Raw genomic sequence first — 19,649 nt, forward strand, 5'->3', positions numbered from 1 at the left:
TTTTCTTCTTCTTGAACTGCACTGTTGGTTAAGGGCTTGTAAGTCAGCATTTCACGGTAAAGTCTACACTTGTTGTATTCGGAGCATGTGGCAAATAAAGTTTGATTTGATTTTGGGCTATGGGGTGGGGGGGGGGGGGGGGCAGGAAGTGTTGCTGGATATGTACGACACCCCCCCCACCCCCCCAGAACTACGCATAACTGGTTAGTAGAACTGGTTAGTAGAGACCCTACTGAGTATTTACCAACCCACTTTTGCTGAAACAGGTAGAAAAGGTTTCTCTCTACAGCCTAATATGTTCAACATACCACTGTCAACATAGTATTTTTTCCTTATTGGTCTATTATTATTTGTTTAACCATATTTTTGTATTTGTTTTCTTAAATTACTTATTGCCTTTTCTTGTTGGCACAATAAAGAGACGAGAGAGTAGTTGACACTGATTCGTGTTAAATTCGCGTAGTTAAATCGCTTGCCGAGCTATAATTTGACACAAGAGGGCGACAGAAAATATTCTAATTTGTTGGGATATTTGACTTCCAAACAGACATTTTTTGACAAAAGAATACGAGTGCAAATAGGTTATATCCTGTCTTGCCAGCCCCGGTACTCATGCATTGCTGCAAGCTAACTGGCTACTCGTAGCTTCGACTTGAGGGATTGTTCCTTAACGTGCGTGAAAAACTAATCGCTTCCTTCTTTTGAAGAGGATAACGAGGACGGGCGCTGCATAGCTTGTTCTGAATTTCATTTTCCTGGGGTCTGGTTTTTATTCTACCAACGGAGTTTATCTGAATCAGGCTATTCCATCTACTAGTATCTTGATATTAGGACGACAGCGACGGGTGTCGGAAAGGTGTTAGAGGCAGCACAGAGGAAGAGAGTGAGGATGTTGACCGGTAAATCGGTGAAAGACATTGACAGATATCAAGCTGTCCTTACCTCGCTACTATCACTCGAGGAGAACAAATTCTGCGCGGATTGTGAATCCAAAGGTAAGTCAAATAGTAACATTGACTATAGGCTGTTACAGCCAGCCATATGTCATAACTAAGTGTTATACTAAGTGTTATGGCCAGAGACTATAGGCTGTTACAGCCAGCCATATGTCATAACTAAGTGTTATGGGCAGAGACTATAGATTACAGCCAGTCATATGTCAATCCAAAACGCTGGGTACGGGGGTGGACACGATTGACCGGGAACCTATGAGTCAAACTCCGTTCTGTCGGTTTCCAAGAACCTTTCCGGGTCTTACCCAGTGAACACGATCGACTGCATAATAGGATGTGTGTACTTTGAAGGTTGTTAAATGAATGTCGTTGTACAGACAGCTAAATACAAAGACGCCTGCATTGACTTGAATGGTGTCGTCTGTCTCTCTCTCTGTCTCTCGCTCTGTCTCTCTCTCTCTGTCTCTCTCTCTCTCTCTCTCTCTCTCTCTCTCTCTCTCTCTCTCTCTCTCTCTCTCTCTCTCTCTCTCTCTCTCTCTCTCTCTCTCTCTCTCTCTCTCTCTCTCTCTCTCTCTCTCTCTCTCTCTCTCTCTCTCTCTCTCTCTCTCTCTCTCTCTCTCTCTCTCTCTCTCTCTCTCTCTCTCTCTCTCTGTATCTCTCTCTTTCTCTCTGTCTCTCTCTGTCTCTCTCTCTCTCTCTCTCTGTCTCTGTCTCTCTCTCTCTCTCTCCCTCTCTCTTTCTGTACAAACTGTTCTAGGTTGAGCCCCTAGAGCGGGTGCATGGGAAGAACAGTGTGTGTATGTCTGTCTGTCTGACTGTGTCTGTCTGTGTGTTTTAAAGTTTTTATGTCACGTGCGCAAGTGCGGTGAATTTGCGTTCTTGCAAGCTCTAAACCCACCAATGCAGTAATCTATATTAATGTAGTATTTACAATAACTTGATCAAACAAAAATACACCACATATAAATCACAAGAAATAAGTAGTCAGTAGTCAATACCATACTATATACAGGGTCAGTTAATACCATACTATATACAGGGTCAGTTAATACCATACTATATACAGGGTCAGTTAATACCATACTATATACAGGATCAGTTAGTACCATACTATATACAGGGTCAGTTAATACCATACTATATACAGGGTCAGTTAATACCATACTATATACAGGGTCAGTTAATACCATACTATATACAGGGTCAGTTCAATACCATACTATATACAGGGTTGGTTCAATACCATACTATATACAGGGTCAGTTAATACCATACTATATACAGGGTCAGTTCAATACCATACTATATACAGGGTCAGTTAGTACCATACTATATACAGGGTCAGTTAATACCATACTATATACAGGGTCAGTTAATACCATACTATATACAGGGTCAGTTAATACCATACTATATACAGGGTCAGTTAATACCATACTATATACAGGGTCAGTTAGTACCATACTATATACAGGGTCAGTTAGTACCATACTATATACAGGGTCAGTTAATACCATACTATATACAGGGTCAGTTAATACCATACTATATACAGGGTCAGTTCAATACCATACTATATACAGGGTCAGTTCAATACCATACTATATACAGGGTCAGTTAGTACCATACTATATACAGGGTCAGTTAGTACCATACTATATACAGGGTCAGTTCAATACCATACTATATACAGGGTCAGTTCAATACCATACTATATACAGGGTCAGTTAGTACCATACTATATACAGGGTCAGTTAGTACCATACTATATACAGGGTCAGTTAATACCATACTATATACAGGGTCAGTTCAATACCATACTATATACAGGGTCAGTTAATACCATACTATATACAGGGTCAGTTAATACCATACTATATACAGGGTCAGTTAATACCATACTATATACAGGGTCAGTTCAATACCATACTATATACAGGGTTGGTTCAATACCATACTATATACAGGGTCAGTTAATACCATACTATATACAGGGTCAGTTCATTACCATACTATATACAGGGTCAGTTAGTACCATACTATATACAGGGTCAGTTAATACCATACTATATACAGGGTCAGTTAATACCATACTATATACAGGGTCAGTTAATACCATACTATATACAGGGTCAGTTAATACCATACTATATACAGGGTCAGTTAGTACCATACTATATACAGGGTCAGTTAATACCATACTATATACAGGGTCAGTTAATACCATACTATATACAGGGTCAGTTCAATACCATACTATATACAGGGTCAGTTCAATACCATACTATATACAGGGTCAGTTAGTACCATACTATATACAGGGTCAGTTAGTACCATACTATATACAGGGTCAGTTCAATACCATACTATATACAGGGTCAGTTCAATACCATACTATATACAGGGTCAGTTAGTACCATACTATATACAGGGTCAGTTAGTACCATACTATATACAGGGTCAGTTAATACCATACTATATACAGGGTCAGTTCAATACCATACTATATACAGGGTCAGTTAGTACCATACTATATACAGGGTCCGTTAGTACCATACTATATACAGGGTCCGTTAGTACCATACTATATACAGGGTCAGTTAATACCATACTATATACAGGGTCAGTTAGTACCATACTATATACAGGGTCCGTTAATACCATACAATATACAGGGTCAGTTCCAGTACCACATTAACAATGTGCAGGAATAGTGGAGTGATGGAGGTAGATATGTATAGGGGTAAGGTGACTAGACATCAGGATATATGATTAACTGAGTAGCAGCAGCGTATATGATGAATGTATGTGAGTGTGTGCAGAGTCAGTATACAATGTGTGGGCAAAAAATAACAAATACAACGGTAAAATCAGATAGTCAGTGTATCCATTTGTTAGCTATTTAGTTAGCTATTTAGTTAGCTATTTAGTTAGCTATTTTGTTAGCTATTTAGTTAGCTATTTTGTTAGCTCTTTAGTTAGCTATTTTGTTAGCTATTTAGTTAGCTATTTAGTTAGCTATTTTGTTAGCTCTTTAGTTAGCTATTTTGTTAGCTATTTAGTTAGCTATTTTGTTAGCTATTTAGTTAGTTATTTAGTTAGCTATTTAGTTAGCTATTTAGCAGTCGCATAGCTTGGGGATGGAAGCTGTACCACCGTCGTGTCGTTCGCAAACGTCATGATGGTGTTGGAGTCGTGCCAGGACATGGTGAACAAGGGTCACCGGAGGGGACTAAGCACACACCCCGTGTGGACGGGGGTTGTCCCGTCAGGACGTCCAGGACCAGTTGCAGAGGGAGGTGTTCAGTCCCAGTGTCCTTAGCTTGATGACGAGCTTGGAGGGGGACAGTATTGTTGAACGCTGAGCTTTAGTCAATGAACAGCATTCTCACATAGGTATTCCTCTTGTCTAGGTGGGTGAGGGCAGTGTGGAGAGCAGTTACATTTGCGTCGTCTATGGATCTGTTGAGGTGGTATGCTAATTAAAGTGGGTCTAGGGTGTCTGGGATGATGGAGTTAACGTGTGCCATAACCAGCCTCTCAAAGCACTTCCTGATTACAGATGTGAGAGCTACAGTGTGGTAGTTATCACTTCCTGATTACAGATGTGAGTGCTACAGGGTGGTAGTTATCACTTCCTGATTACAGATGTGAGTGCTACAGGGTGGTAGTTATCACTTCCTGATTACAGATGTGAGAGCTACAGGTTGGTAGTTATCACTTCCTGATTACAGATGTGAGAGCTACAGGGTGGTAGTTATTGTGGCATGAAGCCTTAGAGTTCTTGGGGACAGGAATAATGGTGGACATCTTAAAACATGCAGGGATTACAGACTGGGACAAAGAGAGGTTGAAAATGACAGCCTGCCAGCTGTTCTGCTCTGAATAGGCAATCTGGAACACCGTCTGGCCCGGCGGCCTCGCTAGTGTTACGCTGATTAAAGATCCTCCTCACGTCGGCCTTTGAGAGGGAAATCACCCAGTCCTCTGGGTCAGTGGGGGCCTTCACACACAGCACAGGGTAGTTATTTTCAAAGCTAGCATTAAAATAACAAATTTAGTTTGGTCTGGTAAAGAGGCATCATTGGGCAGATCACAGCTGGGTCTTCCTTTGTAATCCGTAATGGACTGTAGCCCCTGCCACATGCAGCGTGCCTCGGAAGCCTGTGTAATAGGATTCCACTTTGTTCCTATACTGTCCTTTTGCTCGTTTGATGACTCTGCATAGGGGGACTTGTTGTACTTCTTGTCACAGCCTCAGGGTTGTCTGAATGCCCTGTGTGTGGTAGCCCTATCCTGTATCCTATCCTGTATCCTATCCTATCCTGTATCCTATCTTATCCTGTAATTTAGCTCCAACCTCAGTGGTCGGTCCTTTTGATTTGGGAAGCAGCGAACCTTCACTGTGGTGACAACGTCGCCGATGTACAGTACCAATCAAAACGTTTGGACACACCTACTCATTCCAGGGTTTTTCTTTATTTTTACTATTTTCTACATTGTAGAATAATAGTGAAGACATCAACACTATGAAATAACACATATGGAATCATGTAGTAACCAAAAAAGTGTTAAACAAATCAAAATATATTTTATATTTGAGATTCTTCAAAGTATCGACCCTTTGCCTTGATGACAGCTTTGCACACTCTTGGTATTCTCTCAACCAGCTTCATGAGGTAGTCACCTGGAATGCATTTCAATTAACAAGTGTGCCTTGTTAAAAGTTAATTTGTGGAATTTCTTTCCATAATGCGTGTGAGCCAATCAGTTGTGTTGTGACAAGGTAGGGGTGGTAAACAGAAGATAGCCCTATTTGGTAAAAAACCAAGTCCATATTATGGCAAGAACAGCTCAAATAAGCAAAGAGAAACGTCCATCATTACTTTAAGACATGAAGGTCAGTCAATCTGGAAAATTTCAAGAACTTTTAAAGTTTCTTCAAGTGCAGTCAAAAAAAACCATCAAGCCCTATGATGAAACTGAGGACCGCCACAGGAAAGGAAGACCCAGAGTTACCTCTGCTGCAGAGGATAAGTTCATTAGCGTTACCAGCCTCACAAATTGCAGCACAAATACTGCTTTCAACAGTTCAAGTAACAGACATATCTCAACATCTCAACTGTTCAGAGGAGACTGTGTGAATCAGGCCTTCATGGTCGAATTGCTGCAAAGAAACCACTACTAAAGGACACCAATAATAAGAAGAGACTTGATTGGATCAAGAAACACGAGCAATGGACATTAGACCGGAGGAAATCTGTGCTCTGGTCTGATGAGTCAATATTTGCGATTTTTGGTTCCAACCTCTGTGTCTTTGTGAGACACAGAGTAGTTAAATGGATGATCTCCACATGTGTGGTTCCCACCGTGACGCATGGAGGAGGTGGTGTGATGGTGTGGGGGTGCTTTGCTGGTGACACTGTCTGTGATTTATTTAGAATTCAAGTCACATTTTTAACCAGTGTGGCTGACACAGCATTTTGCAGCAATATGCCATCCCATCTGTTTTGCGCTTAGTGGGACTATAATTTGTAATTCAATAGGACAATGACCCCAAACAAACCTCCAGGCTGTGTAAGGGCTATTTGACCAAGAAGGAGAGTGGTGGAGTGCTGCATCAGATGACCTGGCATCCACAATAACCCGACCTCAACGCAATTGAGATGGTTTGGGATGACTTGGACCGCAGAGTGAAGGAAAAGCAGCCAACAAGTGCTCAGCATATGTGGGACCTCCTTCAAGACTGTTGGAAAAGCATTCCAGGTAAAGCTGGTTGAGAGAATGCGAAGCGTGTGTAAAGCTGTCATCAAGGCAAATTGGTGGTGCTAAGTTCGTTAAGTGCCAGCTTGTTATTTTTCTTGTGGAATGTATACAACAGTCAAAATAACAGCCAAAAATGTCACGTTCGTTGAAATGAGCGGACCAAGGCGCAGCGTGCATAGCGTTCCATATGTTTATTAAAATGAAAATCACCAACAAAAACAATAAACAGCAAACGAGACGTAATGACTGGAGTGCTCACAGCCACGACACAAAAACAAGATCCCACAAACTAAGGTGGAAAAAAGGCTGTCTAAGTATGATCCCCAGTCAGAGACAACGATAGACAGCTGCCTCTGATTGGGAACCATACCCGGCCAACAAAGAAATAGAAAAACTAGAATGCCCACCCAAATCACACCCCGACCTAACCAAATAGAGAAATAAAAAGGCTCTCGAAGGTCAGGGCGTGACAAAAAACTTATTTTGGAGGTAGAAGGGTCCAAGATGGGTGAATAATGGGTCGAGACTTACACTTCTCTCGAAGTCAACACATCATTTGCTGTTGATATAGAGGCAAACCCCCTCTCAATTTCCATGAGTCCACTGTCCTGTCCGCTCAGTGAATGAGAGTCCATCGAGTTGGATAGCCATGGGGGAATCTTGTCCGAAAGTCATGTTTTAGAAAAGCAGAGTTTTAATGCAGTTACGAGAGTCCCGTTGGGAGCAAATCGGCAATCGGAGGTCATCCATTTTATTATCAAGTGGTTGTACATTGGCCAATCGAATGGAGGGAAAAGGTGACCGGTTCTCCCTTCGCCTTCCTCTCGCCAGGATCCCCCCTCTGTTGTCTCTGTAACGTCGACGTTCCGTCTTGGGTTGTAAAATCAGGATGTAACATCAACAGAATGGGGAATCAGTTAAGGGGATACTTTCTGAAGACACTCACTAGTTATCATATCAAACTTCTACTGTTACGTTATTGTTACATTCAATGAGAAGACAACACTATTAACAAACAGATAGAGGAAGCAAAGCAATGAGAAGACAACACTATTAACAAACAGATAGAGGAAGCAAAGCAATGAGGAGACATCACTATTAACAAACAGATAGAGGAAGCAAAGCAATGCGGAGACAGCACTATTAACAAACAGATAGAGGAAGCAAAGCAATGAGAAGACAACACTATTAACAAACAGATAGAGGAAGCAAAGCAATGAGAAGACAACCCTATTAACAAACAGATAGAGGAAGCAAAGCAATGAGAAGACAGCACTATTAACAAACAGATAGAGGAAGCAAAGCAATGAGAAGACATCACTATTAACAAACAGATAGAGGAAGCAAAGCAATGAGAAGACAACCCTATTAACAAACAGATAGAGGAAGCAAAGCAATGAGAAGACAACACTATTAACAACAGATAGAGGAAGCAAAGCAATGAGAAGACAACACTATTAACAAACAGATAGAGGAAGCAAAGCAATGATTGCTACATCGTTCACTCTCTCAGCTCGGGGGCTTTATGACAGCCATGGCAACATCTCCACTGGGCCTAAAGTGTGTGTTTAATGTACCATGAGTCTCATAGCCCTCTCGGAAATGGGAACAAGCCCTGAAGCGTTTGAAACTGTGTGTGTGTGTGTGTGTGTGTCCCTGTACTATACAAACGTGTGTACGGTTTGTGTGTGTTGAGCTGAGATACGGAGCATAGAACAAATATAGACAGTGACATTTTGCTTCTGTCTTCTACAGATTATTAGTGATCCTGATCACATTTCCTGCTGTGTGTAGGATATCTTTGTTGTGTGACTCTAATGGTGTCACAGCCTAGTTTAATTAGCTATCCCGTGTGTAGGATTAAGGGCTAGGGGAGAAAATAAGAGAACGGCGCACACACACACACACACACACACACACACACACACACACACACACACACACACACACACACACACACACACACACACACACACACACACACACACACACATTACTCTCAACAACATGGCCTGAATATAGCAGGCGCTATCGACAAAGATCAGTGGGAAGAAGTTGTGATGGACTACTTTCTGCACACGGTCAGTGTGAACCTGAGTGTCTTGACACAACGGACCAAACAAGCTGTAGCTAGCTACAAACCAAACGGAAAAGACACAGCCGGGCGTACTTATTTGAAGTGATTCCAGTCTGCCGTGAAGCTTTCATCCATGTAAACGGGTAAGAGTCTAGCTACATTATCAGATATTATACGTTTCAAATTTTGTCCGGAAGTTATTTTCATTGCGAGTTAAAGTTTACTGTTAGCTAGCTAACGTTTGTTAGCTCGCTGATTCACTAGATAACGTTACGTGAAATGATCTGTGTGGTAATATTATTTGTATCTCAGAAAGCCATTTACATTGCTAGTTATAGTGTAATGTTAGCTAGCTAGCTAACATTGAACCTATACTGAACAAAACATATAAATGCAACATACAACAATGTGAACGATTTTACTGAGTTACAGTTCATATAACGAAATCAGTCAATTGACATAAATTCGTTAGTCCCATATCTTTGTATTTCACATGACTGGGCAGGTGCACAGCCACCCACTGGGGAGCCAGGCCAACCTAATCAGAACACGTTTTTCCCCACAAAAAAGGCTTTATTACAGACAGAAATACTCCTCAGTTTCATCAGCTGTCTGGGCCGCTGGTCTCAGACGGTCCTGCAGGTGAAGAAGCCAGACGTGGAGGTCCTGGGCTGGCCTGGTTACACGTGATCTGCGGTTGTGAGGCCTGTTGGACGTACTGACACATTCTCTAAAACAACGTTGGAGACGACTATGGTAGAGAAATTTACCTTACTCACTCTGTTTAGCACATGGCCTCACATGTGAATCCACTACTTTACTCACTCTGTCTAGCACATGGCCTCATATGTGAATCCACTACTTTACTCACTCTGTCTAGCACATGGCCTCATATGTGAATCCACTACTTTACTCACTCTGTCTAGCACATGGCCTCATATGTGAATCCACTACTTTACTCACTCTGTTTAGCACATGGCCTCACATGTGAATCCACTACTTTACTCACTCTGTCTAGCACATGGCCTAATATGTGAATCCACTACTTTACTCACTCTGTTTAGCACATGGCCTCACATGTGAATCCACTACCTTACTCACTCTGTTTAGTCCACTACTTTACTCACTATATTTAGTACATGGCCTCACACGTGAATCCACTACCTTACTCACTCTGTCTAGCACATGGCCTCATATGTGAATCCTCTACCTTACTCACTCTGTTTAGTCCACTACTTTACTCACTCTGTTTAGTACATGGCCTCACATGTGAATCCACTGCTTTACTCACTCTGTCTAGCACATGGCCTCACATGTGAATCCACTACCTTACTCACTCTGTTTAGCACATGGCCTCACATGTGCATCCACTACCTTACTCACTCTGTTTAGCACATGGCCTCACATGTGAATCCACTACCTTACTCACTCTGTTTAGCACATGGCCTCATATGTGAATCCACTACCTTACTCACTCTGTCTAGCACATGGCCTCATCTGTGAATCCTTGATGTCGGACAACAATAGAATGTTCATGATGTCACTGCGACAACTGTCGATAGACCTAATAAAAACTAGCCTTTTTTGTCTTGAAATCTTTGGTTGTTTGGTACATGGCCTCGCATGTGAATCCTTAAAGAGATGGGTGGGGCCAAGGCTTAAGAGGGTATGAACGATGCTGAATGGGTGTAGACAAAGAAGACCTCTCCAGTAGGTTTCCCAGAACATTCAAGGACCATTTTCTCAAAAGTGAGTTTACAAGTTGATCAACTTTCAAAGCAGAATTACTTTCCCATTGTTCCTCTAATGCAGTGTATGATATACCATTTTGTAGCTCTGAGTCTCTACTTTTATCTAATGTAAATAAAACACAATTTCAATTTTTATACATGAGACCAAATCGAGGCTGTCGGTCACATAAGGTATAATGTAAAGAGTTAGCATGTGATGCTATTTAGATATGGTATAATGTAAAGAGTTAGCATGTGATGCTATTTAGATATGGTATAATGTAAAGAGTTAGCATGTGATGCTATTTAGATATGGTATAATGTAAAGAGTTAGCATGTGATGCTATTTAGATATGGGATAATGTAAAGAGTTAGCATGTGATGCTATTTAGATATGGTATAATGTAAAGAGTTAGCATGTGATGCTATTTAGATATGGTATAATGTAAAGAGTTAGCATGTGATGCTATTTAGATATGGTATAATGTAATGAGTTAGCATGTGATTCTATTTAGATATGGTATAATGTAATGAGTTAGCATGTGATGCTATTTAGATATGGTATAATGTAATGAGTTAGCATGTGATTCTATTTAGATATGGTATAATGTAAAGAGTTAGCATGTGATGCTATTTAGATATGGTATAATGTAATGAGTTAGCATGTGATGCTATTTAGATATGGTATAATGTAAAGAGTTAGCATGTGATGCTATTTAGATATGGTATAATGTAAAGAGTTAGCATGTGATGCTATTTAGATATGGGATAATGTAAAGAGTTAGCATGTGATGCTATTTAGATATGGTATAATGTAATGAGTTAGCATGTGATGCTATTTAGATATGGTATAATGTAATGAGTTAGCATGTGATGCTATTTAGATATGGTATAATGTAAAGAGTTAGCATGTGATGCTATTTAGATATGGTATAATGTAAAGAGTTAGCATGTGATGCTATTTAGATATGGTATAATGTAAAGAGTTAGCATGTGATGCTATTTAGATATGGTATAATGTAAAGAGTTAGGATGTGATGCTATTTAGATATGGTATAATGTAATGATTTAGCATGTGATGCTATTTAGATATGGTATAATTTAAAGAGTTAGCATGTGATGCTATTTAGATATGGTATAATGTAAAGAGTTAGCATGTGATGCTATTTAGATATGGTATAATGTAATGAGTTAGCATGTGATGCTATTTAGATATGGTATAATGTAAAGAGTTAGCATGTGATGCTATTTAGATATGGTATAATGTAAAGAGTTAGCTAGGGCTGCGGGCGGTCATAACATTTTCGTCAGCCAGTGATTGTCAAGCAAATAACTATAGGTCTCACTGTAATTGACCTTTAATTAACATCAACATATTTAGCATCTCCTGGCTTCCACACTGATGCAGACCTTTGGATCCATGTAATGTAGCCTACACCTTTCAAATGAATCCATTATTCATTTTGGACAGGTCTAAAGAAACATGATGTGAAGGAAATGTAGTCTATTACAGAAGAACAGAATAACGTACTCTGAGTTGTTCTTATGTTAGGTCCTGATCTGGCTATGCCATATGGCTGTAGGCTACACGAGTTCATTTAGCAGACAAGCTTAGCTTATAATTCCGTGGCATTATTTTATGTTATTTTATAGCATAAACAATACATTTGAATAAAGCTGAATGAAATATATTTTCTTCAAATGATTTGAGGGAGTGCGCACATGCGGCCATTCCGTGTTGAGTGGTTAACAAAGAAATAGGTACTCCTATATGCTAATTTTGTCACGTTCCTGACCTGTTTTCTCTTGTTTTGTATGTCTTTATTGGTCAGGGCGTGAGTGTTGGGTGGGCAGTCTATGTTTTGTATTTCTATGTTGGGTTTTGTGTTCGGCCTGGTATGATTCTCAATTAGAGACAGGTGTGTATCGTTTGTCTCTGATTGAGAGTCATACTAAGGTAGCCAGGGTTTCACTGGTGTTTTGTGGGTGTTTGTTTCCTGTGTTAGCGTTTGGGCCACACAGGACTGTTGCAGGTTAGTCACGTTTGTTGTTTTGTTTATTTGTAGTGTTTGTTGGTTTGCCATTAAAATCATGAATACCTCCTACTCCGCATCTTGGTCCGATCCATGCTCCTCCTCGTCTGAGGAGGAGAACGACATTGACAGCCGTTACAGAAACACCCACCAAACCAGGACCAAGCGGATTGGAGAAGGACGGCAAGAACCAAAGCAATGGAGAGAAGAGGAATGGACTTGGGAGGAGATCCTAGACGGTAAAGGACCCTGGGCACAGCCAGTGGAGTGTCGCCGCCCCAAAGCGGAGCTGGAGGCAGCGAAAGCGGAGAGGCGGCATTATGAGGCGCTTGCAAGGCAGAGTGGCTGGAAACCCGAGAGGCTCACCCAAAAATTTCTTGGGGGGGGGATAAAGGGGAGTGTGGCGAAGCCGGGTTGGATACCTGAGCCAACTCCCCGGGCTTACCGTGGAGTGAGAGGGCGTCGTACTGGTCAGACACCGTGTTATGCGGTAAAGCGCACGGTGTCCCCAGTACGCGTGCTTAGCCCAGTGCGGGCTATTCCACCTTGCCGCACTGGGAGGGCTAGGTTGGGCATCGAGCCGGATGTCATGAAGCCGGCCCAACGTATCTGGCCTCCAGTACGTCTCCTCGGGCCGGCGTACATGGCACCAGCCTTACAGGTGGTGTCCCCGGTTCGCCTGCATAGCCCAGTGCGGGCTATTCCACCTCGCCGCACTGGCAGGGCTACGGGGACCATTCAACCTGGTAAGGTTGGAGAGGCTCGGTGCTCAAGAGCGCGTGTCCTCCTTCACGGTCCGGCATATCCGGCGCCACCTTCCCGCCCCAGCCCAGTACCACCAGTGCCTACACCACGCACCAGGCTTCCAGTGCATCTCCAGAGCCCTGTTCCTCCTCCCCGCACTCGCCCTGAGGTGCGTGCCCTCAGCTCGGTACCTCCAGTTCCGGCACCACGCATCAGGCCTATTGTGTGTCTCAGCCGGCCAGAGTCTGCCGTCTGCCCAGCGGTGCCTGAACTGCCCGTCTGCCCAGCGGTGCCTGAACTGCCCGTCTGCCCAGCGGTGCCTGAACTGCCCGTCTGCCCAGCGGTGCCTGAACTGCCCGGCTGCCCAACGCCGTCTGAGCCATCTGTCTGCCCAGCGCCGTCTGAGCCATCCGTCTGCCCAACGCCGTCTGAGCCATCCGTCTGCCCAACGCCGTCTGAGCCATCCGTCTGCCCAACGCCGTCTGAGCCATCCGTCTGCCCAACGCCGTCTGAGCCATCCGTCTGCCCAACGCCGTCTGAGCCATCCGTCTGCCCAACGCCGTCTGAGCCATCCGTCTGCCCAACGCCGTCTGAGCCATCCGTCTGCCCAACGCCGTCTGAGCCATCCGTCTGCCCAACGCCGTCTGAGCCATCCGTCTGCCCAACGCCGTCTGAGCCATCCGTCTGCCCAACGCCGTCTGAGCCATCCGTCTGCCCAGCGCCGTCTGAGCCATCCGTCTGCCAAGCGCCGTCTGAGCCATCCGTCTGCCACGAGCCGTTAGAGCCGCCCGTCTGTCCCGAGCCGTTAGAGCCGTCCGTCAGTCAGGAGCCGCTAGAGCCGTCCGTCAGTCAGGAGCCGCCAGAGCCGCCAGCCAGTCAGGAGCCGCCAGAGACGCCAGCCAGTCAGGAGCCGCCAGAGACGCCAGCCAGTCAGGAGCTGTGCTCAAGAGCGCGTGTCCTCCTTCACGGTCCGGCATATCCGGCGCCACCTTCCCGCCCCAGCCCAGTACCACCAGTGCCTACACCACGCACCAGGCTTCCAGTGCATCTCCAGAGCCCTGTTCCTCCTCCCCGCACTCGCCCTGAGGTGCGTGCCCTCAGCTCGGTACCTCCAGTTCCGGCACCACGCATCAGGCCTATTGTGTGTCTCAGCCGGCCAGAGTCTGCCGTCTGCCCAGCGGTGCCTGAACTGCCCGTCTGCCCAGCGGTGCCTGAACTGCCCGTCTGCCCAGCGGTGCCTGAACTGCCCGTCTGCCCAGCGGTGCCTGAACTGCCCGGCTGCCCAACGCCGTCTGAGCCATCCGTCTGCCCAGCGCCGTCTGAGCCATCCGTCTGCCCAACGCCGTCTGAGCCATCCGTCTGCCCAACGCCGTCTGAGCCATCCGTCTGCCCAACGCCGTCTGAGCCATCCGTCTGCCCAACGCCGTCTGAGCCATCCGTCTGCCCAACGCCGTCTGAGCCATCCGTCTGCCCAACGCCGTCTGAGCCATCCGTCTGCCCAACGCCGTCTGAGCCATCCGTCTGCCCAACGCCGTCTGAGCCATCCGTCTGCCCAACGCCGTCTGAGCCATCCGTCTGCCCAACGCCGTCTGAGCCATCCGTCTGCCCAACGCCGTCTGAGCCATCCGTCTGCCCAGCGCCGTCTGAGCCATCCGTCTGCCAAGCGCCGTCTGAGCCATCCGTCTGCCACGAGCCGTTAGAGCCGCCCGTCTGTCCCGAGCCGTTAGAGCCGTCCGTCAGTCAGGAGCCGCTAGAGCCGTCCGTCAGTCAGGAGCCGCCAGAGCCGCCAGCCAGTCAGGAGCCGCCAGAGACGCCAGCCAGTCAGGAGCCGCCAGAGACGCCAGCCAGTCAGGAGCTGCCAGAGACGCCAGCCAGTCAGGAGCTGCCAGAGACGCCAGCCAGTCAGGAGCTGCCAGAGACGCCAGCCAGTCAGGAGCTGCCAGAGACGCCAGCCAGTCAGGAGCTGCCAGAGACGCCAGACAGTCAGGAGCTGCCAGAGACGCCAGCCAGTCAGGAGCTGCCAGAGACGCCAGACAGTCATGAGCTGCCCTCCAGTCATGAGCTGCCCTCCAGTCATGAGCTGCCCTCCAGTCATGAGCTGCCCTCCAGTCATGAGCTGCCCTACAGTCATGAGCTGCCCTACAGTCATGAGCTGCCCTACAGTCATGAGCTGCCCTACAGTCATGAGCTGCCACTCAGTCCGGAGCTGCTGCCCCTTATCCCGGAGCTGCTGCCCCTTATCCCGGAGCTGCTGCCCCTTATCCCGGAGCTGCTGCCCCTTATCCCGGAGCTGCTGCCCCTTATCTTATCCCGGAGCTGCTGCCCCTTATCCCGGTGCTGGCCCTTATCCCGATGCTGCCCCTTCATTTAGGTGGGTTGAGTTGGAGGGTGGTCATTGGGAGGGGGATACGGAAGCGGGGAGTGACTATGGTGGGGTGGGGACCTCGCCCAGAGCCTGAGCCACCACCGTGGTCAGATGCCCACCCAGACCCTCCCCTAGACTTTGTGCTGGTGCGCCCGGAGTTCTCACCTTAAGGGGGGGGTTATGTCACGTTCCTGACCTGTTTTCTCTTGTTTTGTATGTCTTTATTGGTCAGGGCGTGAGTGTTGGGTGGGCAGTCTATGTTTTGTATTTCTATGTTGGGTTTTGTGTTCGGCCTGGTATGATTCTCAATTAGAGACAGGTGTGTATCGTTTGTCTCTGATTGAGAGTCATACTAAGGTAGCCAGGGTTTCACTGGTGTTTTGTGGGTGTTTGTTTCCTGTGTTAGCGTTTGGGCCACACAGGACTGTTGCAGGTTAGTCACGTTTGTTGTTTTGTTTATTTGTAGTGTTTGTTGGTTTGCCATTAAAATCATGAATACCTCCTACTCCGCATCTTGGTCCGATCCATGCTCCTCCTCGTCTGAGGAGGAGAACGACATTGACAGCCGTTACAAATTTAGAGTTATTAACTTAACTTTAATTCTTCAACAAAGGTTGGTCTATATGTTTAGATTTTTAATACATTGTAAGGCTGCATGATTAATGATGATTTGGAAAAAAATGCTCGAAAGGCATGAGCTCTGCTTTGTTTTTTTTGTGCAGGCTGCACACACACTACAACAGTCTCTCATTCACAATTTGACAAGCACTTGATAATGCCTCGAATTTCATGGCGTCATCCCCCTTTATGTGGCTGTAATGCACCCTAGGCAGTGGCCATTGTGCCCTTCTCCCTGAGTGCTGAGCGCTCCGAAGCACCTCTCACTCACATGGGTCTCCATCAGCGTGATCAGGTATTTTTCACAGGCTACAAGTGAAGACGGACACATCGGGGACGCAACAGCGTACGTCCTTATCCAATTCCGACGTGCATTGAAGATTGAAGATATTGGAAGAAAGTCCACATGTGCTTTTTATCAGCCAACAAGATGAGTAGGCCTAACGAACAGCAAAAGCACTAGCTTATGTCAATCTACTATCCCCCATAGTACAAAAGTTGACCTATTCTGTGGGAGAAATAAATATTCCAAACATAGTCTGGGACAGTTGTGGGATTTGATAGATGCCTAATTAACTTAATACAGCCACTAGCACCAAAACACCTTTTGTATGCAATGTGTCTGACGCAACAGATCAGAACATTCGTTTAAAATGTTGATAAACTATTAGGCTATTTCTTCACATTATAAGCGCAGCAATGTACACATGGTAGTAGGCTATAAGCGTGAATGTTCCATTAGCTGAAAACACCATTATCAAAAGTGACCGCAAATGCAATTATGCATGTAATGCTTTTATTTTAAATGTGCATTTTTTATGGGGAAAATGATCTTCCCCAAACTTGAAATTCACGTGCTGCTTATGTATGCCAGTTAGGCTCTATACCCCTTATAAAGTGGATTAATGTGCTTCCTTTTAAGACGTTTTTGGCCACTTTAGTTGTGATACAAACCTTATTAAAACATATAGGCTTATGGGCTAGGCTACATGAGGTGTGCGACTGATTTGAAAAAGTTGCGAAAAAAAGGCATTGTTTCTTATACTGGGCATCATTCACAAGTGATATTATATAATTCACAAGTGATAGGCTAATATTGTCACCCAGCAGACTATCGTTGATTTAATCTTGTCTTTACATATACTAAATAATACGTGTGAAATTTGTTTTGATTTAGAATGGACCATTATCATGCACCTGTATCGATACAGGGGCAGCGGGGAAAAAATACATGTCATCTATGCGCTTAAATAGTAAATGGAGGACGCTTTTCCCCTTGGTTCATTTTCATGCCATCCAGGTAGGCTATACTCTTAATATTAGGAAAGTTGAGAAATAAATATAGTAGACCTAGACTATTGAAAGCTGATGGGAACCTCCTCTTTTTAGTAGAGGCCATCACTCTGTTTTCTCACGCAATTGCATAGCCTATAGAAATGTTGCGCAACATGAGCTCATGGGCTCTCATGAAGTGTTTGATTAGATTTACCATTACATTTGCATTGATGTCAGAGTGATTAGAGGGACAATAGAATGCTGAGTACCAGGCAGTTAGCACGTTTGGTAGGTTACTAAGACCATCAGCAGCATCAGAGTCACGTGGAATTTGACTGCCTCCATGACTCGTGACCGCCGTTGTGGCGGTAATATGGTCACCGCAGCAGCCCTAGAGTTTGCATGTGATGATATTTAGATACAGATACAGATTTTTTAAATGTTTTAATTTTTATTTCAACCTTATTTAACTAGTTGAGAACAAGTTCTCATTTACAACTGCGACCTGGCCAAGATAAAGCAAAGCAGTGCGACACATTCAACACAGAGTTACACATGGAATAAACAAAACATACAGTCAATAACACAACAGAAAAAGTATATATACAGTGTGTGCAAATGAGGTAGGATAACGTAAAGGCAATAAATAGGCCATAGTGGCAAAATAATTACAATTTAGCAATTAAACACTGGAGTGATAGATTTGCAGAAGATGAATGTGCAAGTAGAGATACTTGGCCCTCATCAATCTACACACAATACCCCATAATGACAGAGCGACAACAGTTTAATACAATTTTGCAAATATATTACAAATTAAAAACAGAAATACCTTATTTACATATTCAGACCCTTTACTCAGTACCTTGTTGAAACCTACCACCATCCTTCCTGTCTTGACCTTCCTGTCTCTCAGGCTCCTGAGTGGCACAGCGGTCTAAGGCACTGCATTTCAGGGCTAGAGGTGTCACTACAGACCCTGGTTCGATTCTAGGTTGTGTCACAACCGGCCGGGATTGGGAGTCCCATAGGGCGGTGCACAATTGGCGAAGCGTCGTCCGGATTTGGCCGGGTTAGGCCGTCTTTGTAAATAAGAATTTGTTCTTAACTGACTTGCCTAATTAAATAAAAATATGTGACCTTCCTGTCTTGAATTTCCCATTTTCTTTAACCTTCCTGTTTTCTGTGAACTTCCTGCCTTGAACCCCCTTTCTTCTGTGACCTTCCTGTCTTGGCCTTAGTCATTGTTAGACACCTGTCTGTATGTATTTCTCTCCTCAGACAGATGGGGGGGGGGGGAGATACAGAGAGAGGGGAGAGAGACACAGAGGAAGAGGGGGAGGGAGAGAGAGAGAGACAGAGAGAGAGAAAAAAGAGAGAGAGAGGGAGAGAGAGAGAGAAACAGAGAGAGGGGATAAGGAGAGAGATACAGAAAGAGGGAAGAGGGAGAGAGAGAAAAACAGAGAGAGAGAGAGAGGGGGGAAGGATAGAGAGAAAGAAACAGAGAGAGGGGATGGAGAGAGAGAGAAACAGAGAGGGGGAGGGAGAGAGAGAAACAGAGAGGGGGAGGGAGAGGGAGAAGGGAGTGCAAGTGAGAGCCTGTATGCATCGCTACCATCTAGTGGCCATATGGTCACATTACATGAAGAGTTCTCACATCAGCAACTGAAAGAGGGAAAGAGAGGGAGGAAGAAACGGAGCGAGACAGTGGTGTGGAGGGAGACAAGTAAAGAGGGTGAGACTGAGAAATAAAGGGAGGGATAGAGTGGGAGAGTGTTCCAAGAGCCCTTCAGTCAACCAGAGAGAGAGAGGAGGGAGAGAGAGAGAGAGAGAGAGAGAGAGAGAGAGTGGAGGGAGAGAGAGAGGAGGGAGAGAGAGAGAGAGGAGGGAGAGAGAGAGAGAGAGAGAGAGGGGAGGAGGAGGGAGAGAGAGAGGAGGAGGAGGGAGAGAGAGAGAGAGAGAGAGAGAGAGAGAGAAAAGGGGTAGAGGGGGGGAATGATGGAGAGAGAGAAGGGGTGGAAGGAGGGAGAGAGAGAAGGGGTGGAGGAGGGAGAGAGAGAAGGGGTGGAAGGAGGGAGAGAGAGAGAA

General features: G+C 45.0%; 1 protein-coding gene across 1 annotated transcript in view; it reads left to right on the forward strand.

Annotated features, from left to right (window-relative positions):
• Positions 1–462: 462 nt before the first annotated feature.
• The window catches only part of LOC139558942 (stromal membrane-associated protein 2-like), a 43,899-nt gene continuing 24,712 nt past the window's right edge, over positions 463–19,649 (forward strand). The window contains exon 1 of the mRNA XM_071374457.1: positions 463–995. Within this exon, the coding sequence (XP_071230558.1) occupies positions 890–995 (106 nt within the window). The 5' untranslated portion in view covers positions 463–889. The remainder of the gene's footprint in view (positions 996–19,649) is intronic.

The sequence above is a fragment of the Salvelinus alpinus genome, chromosome 29 (assembly GCF_045679555.1).
Source record: "Salvelinus alpinus chromosome 29, SLU_Salpinus.1, whole genome shotgun sequence".
In the NCBI taxonomy this organism is placed as follows: Eukaryota; Metazoa; Chordata; class Actinopteri; order Salmoniformes; family Salmonidae; genus Salvelinus; species Salvelinus alpinus.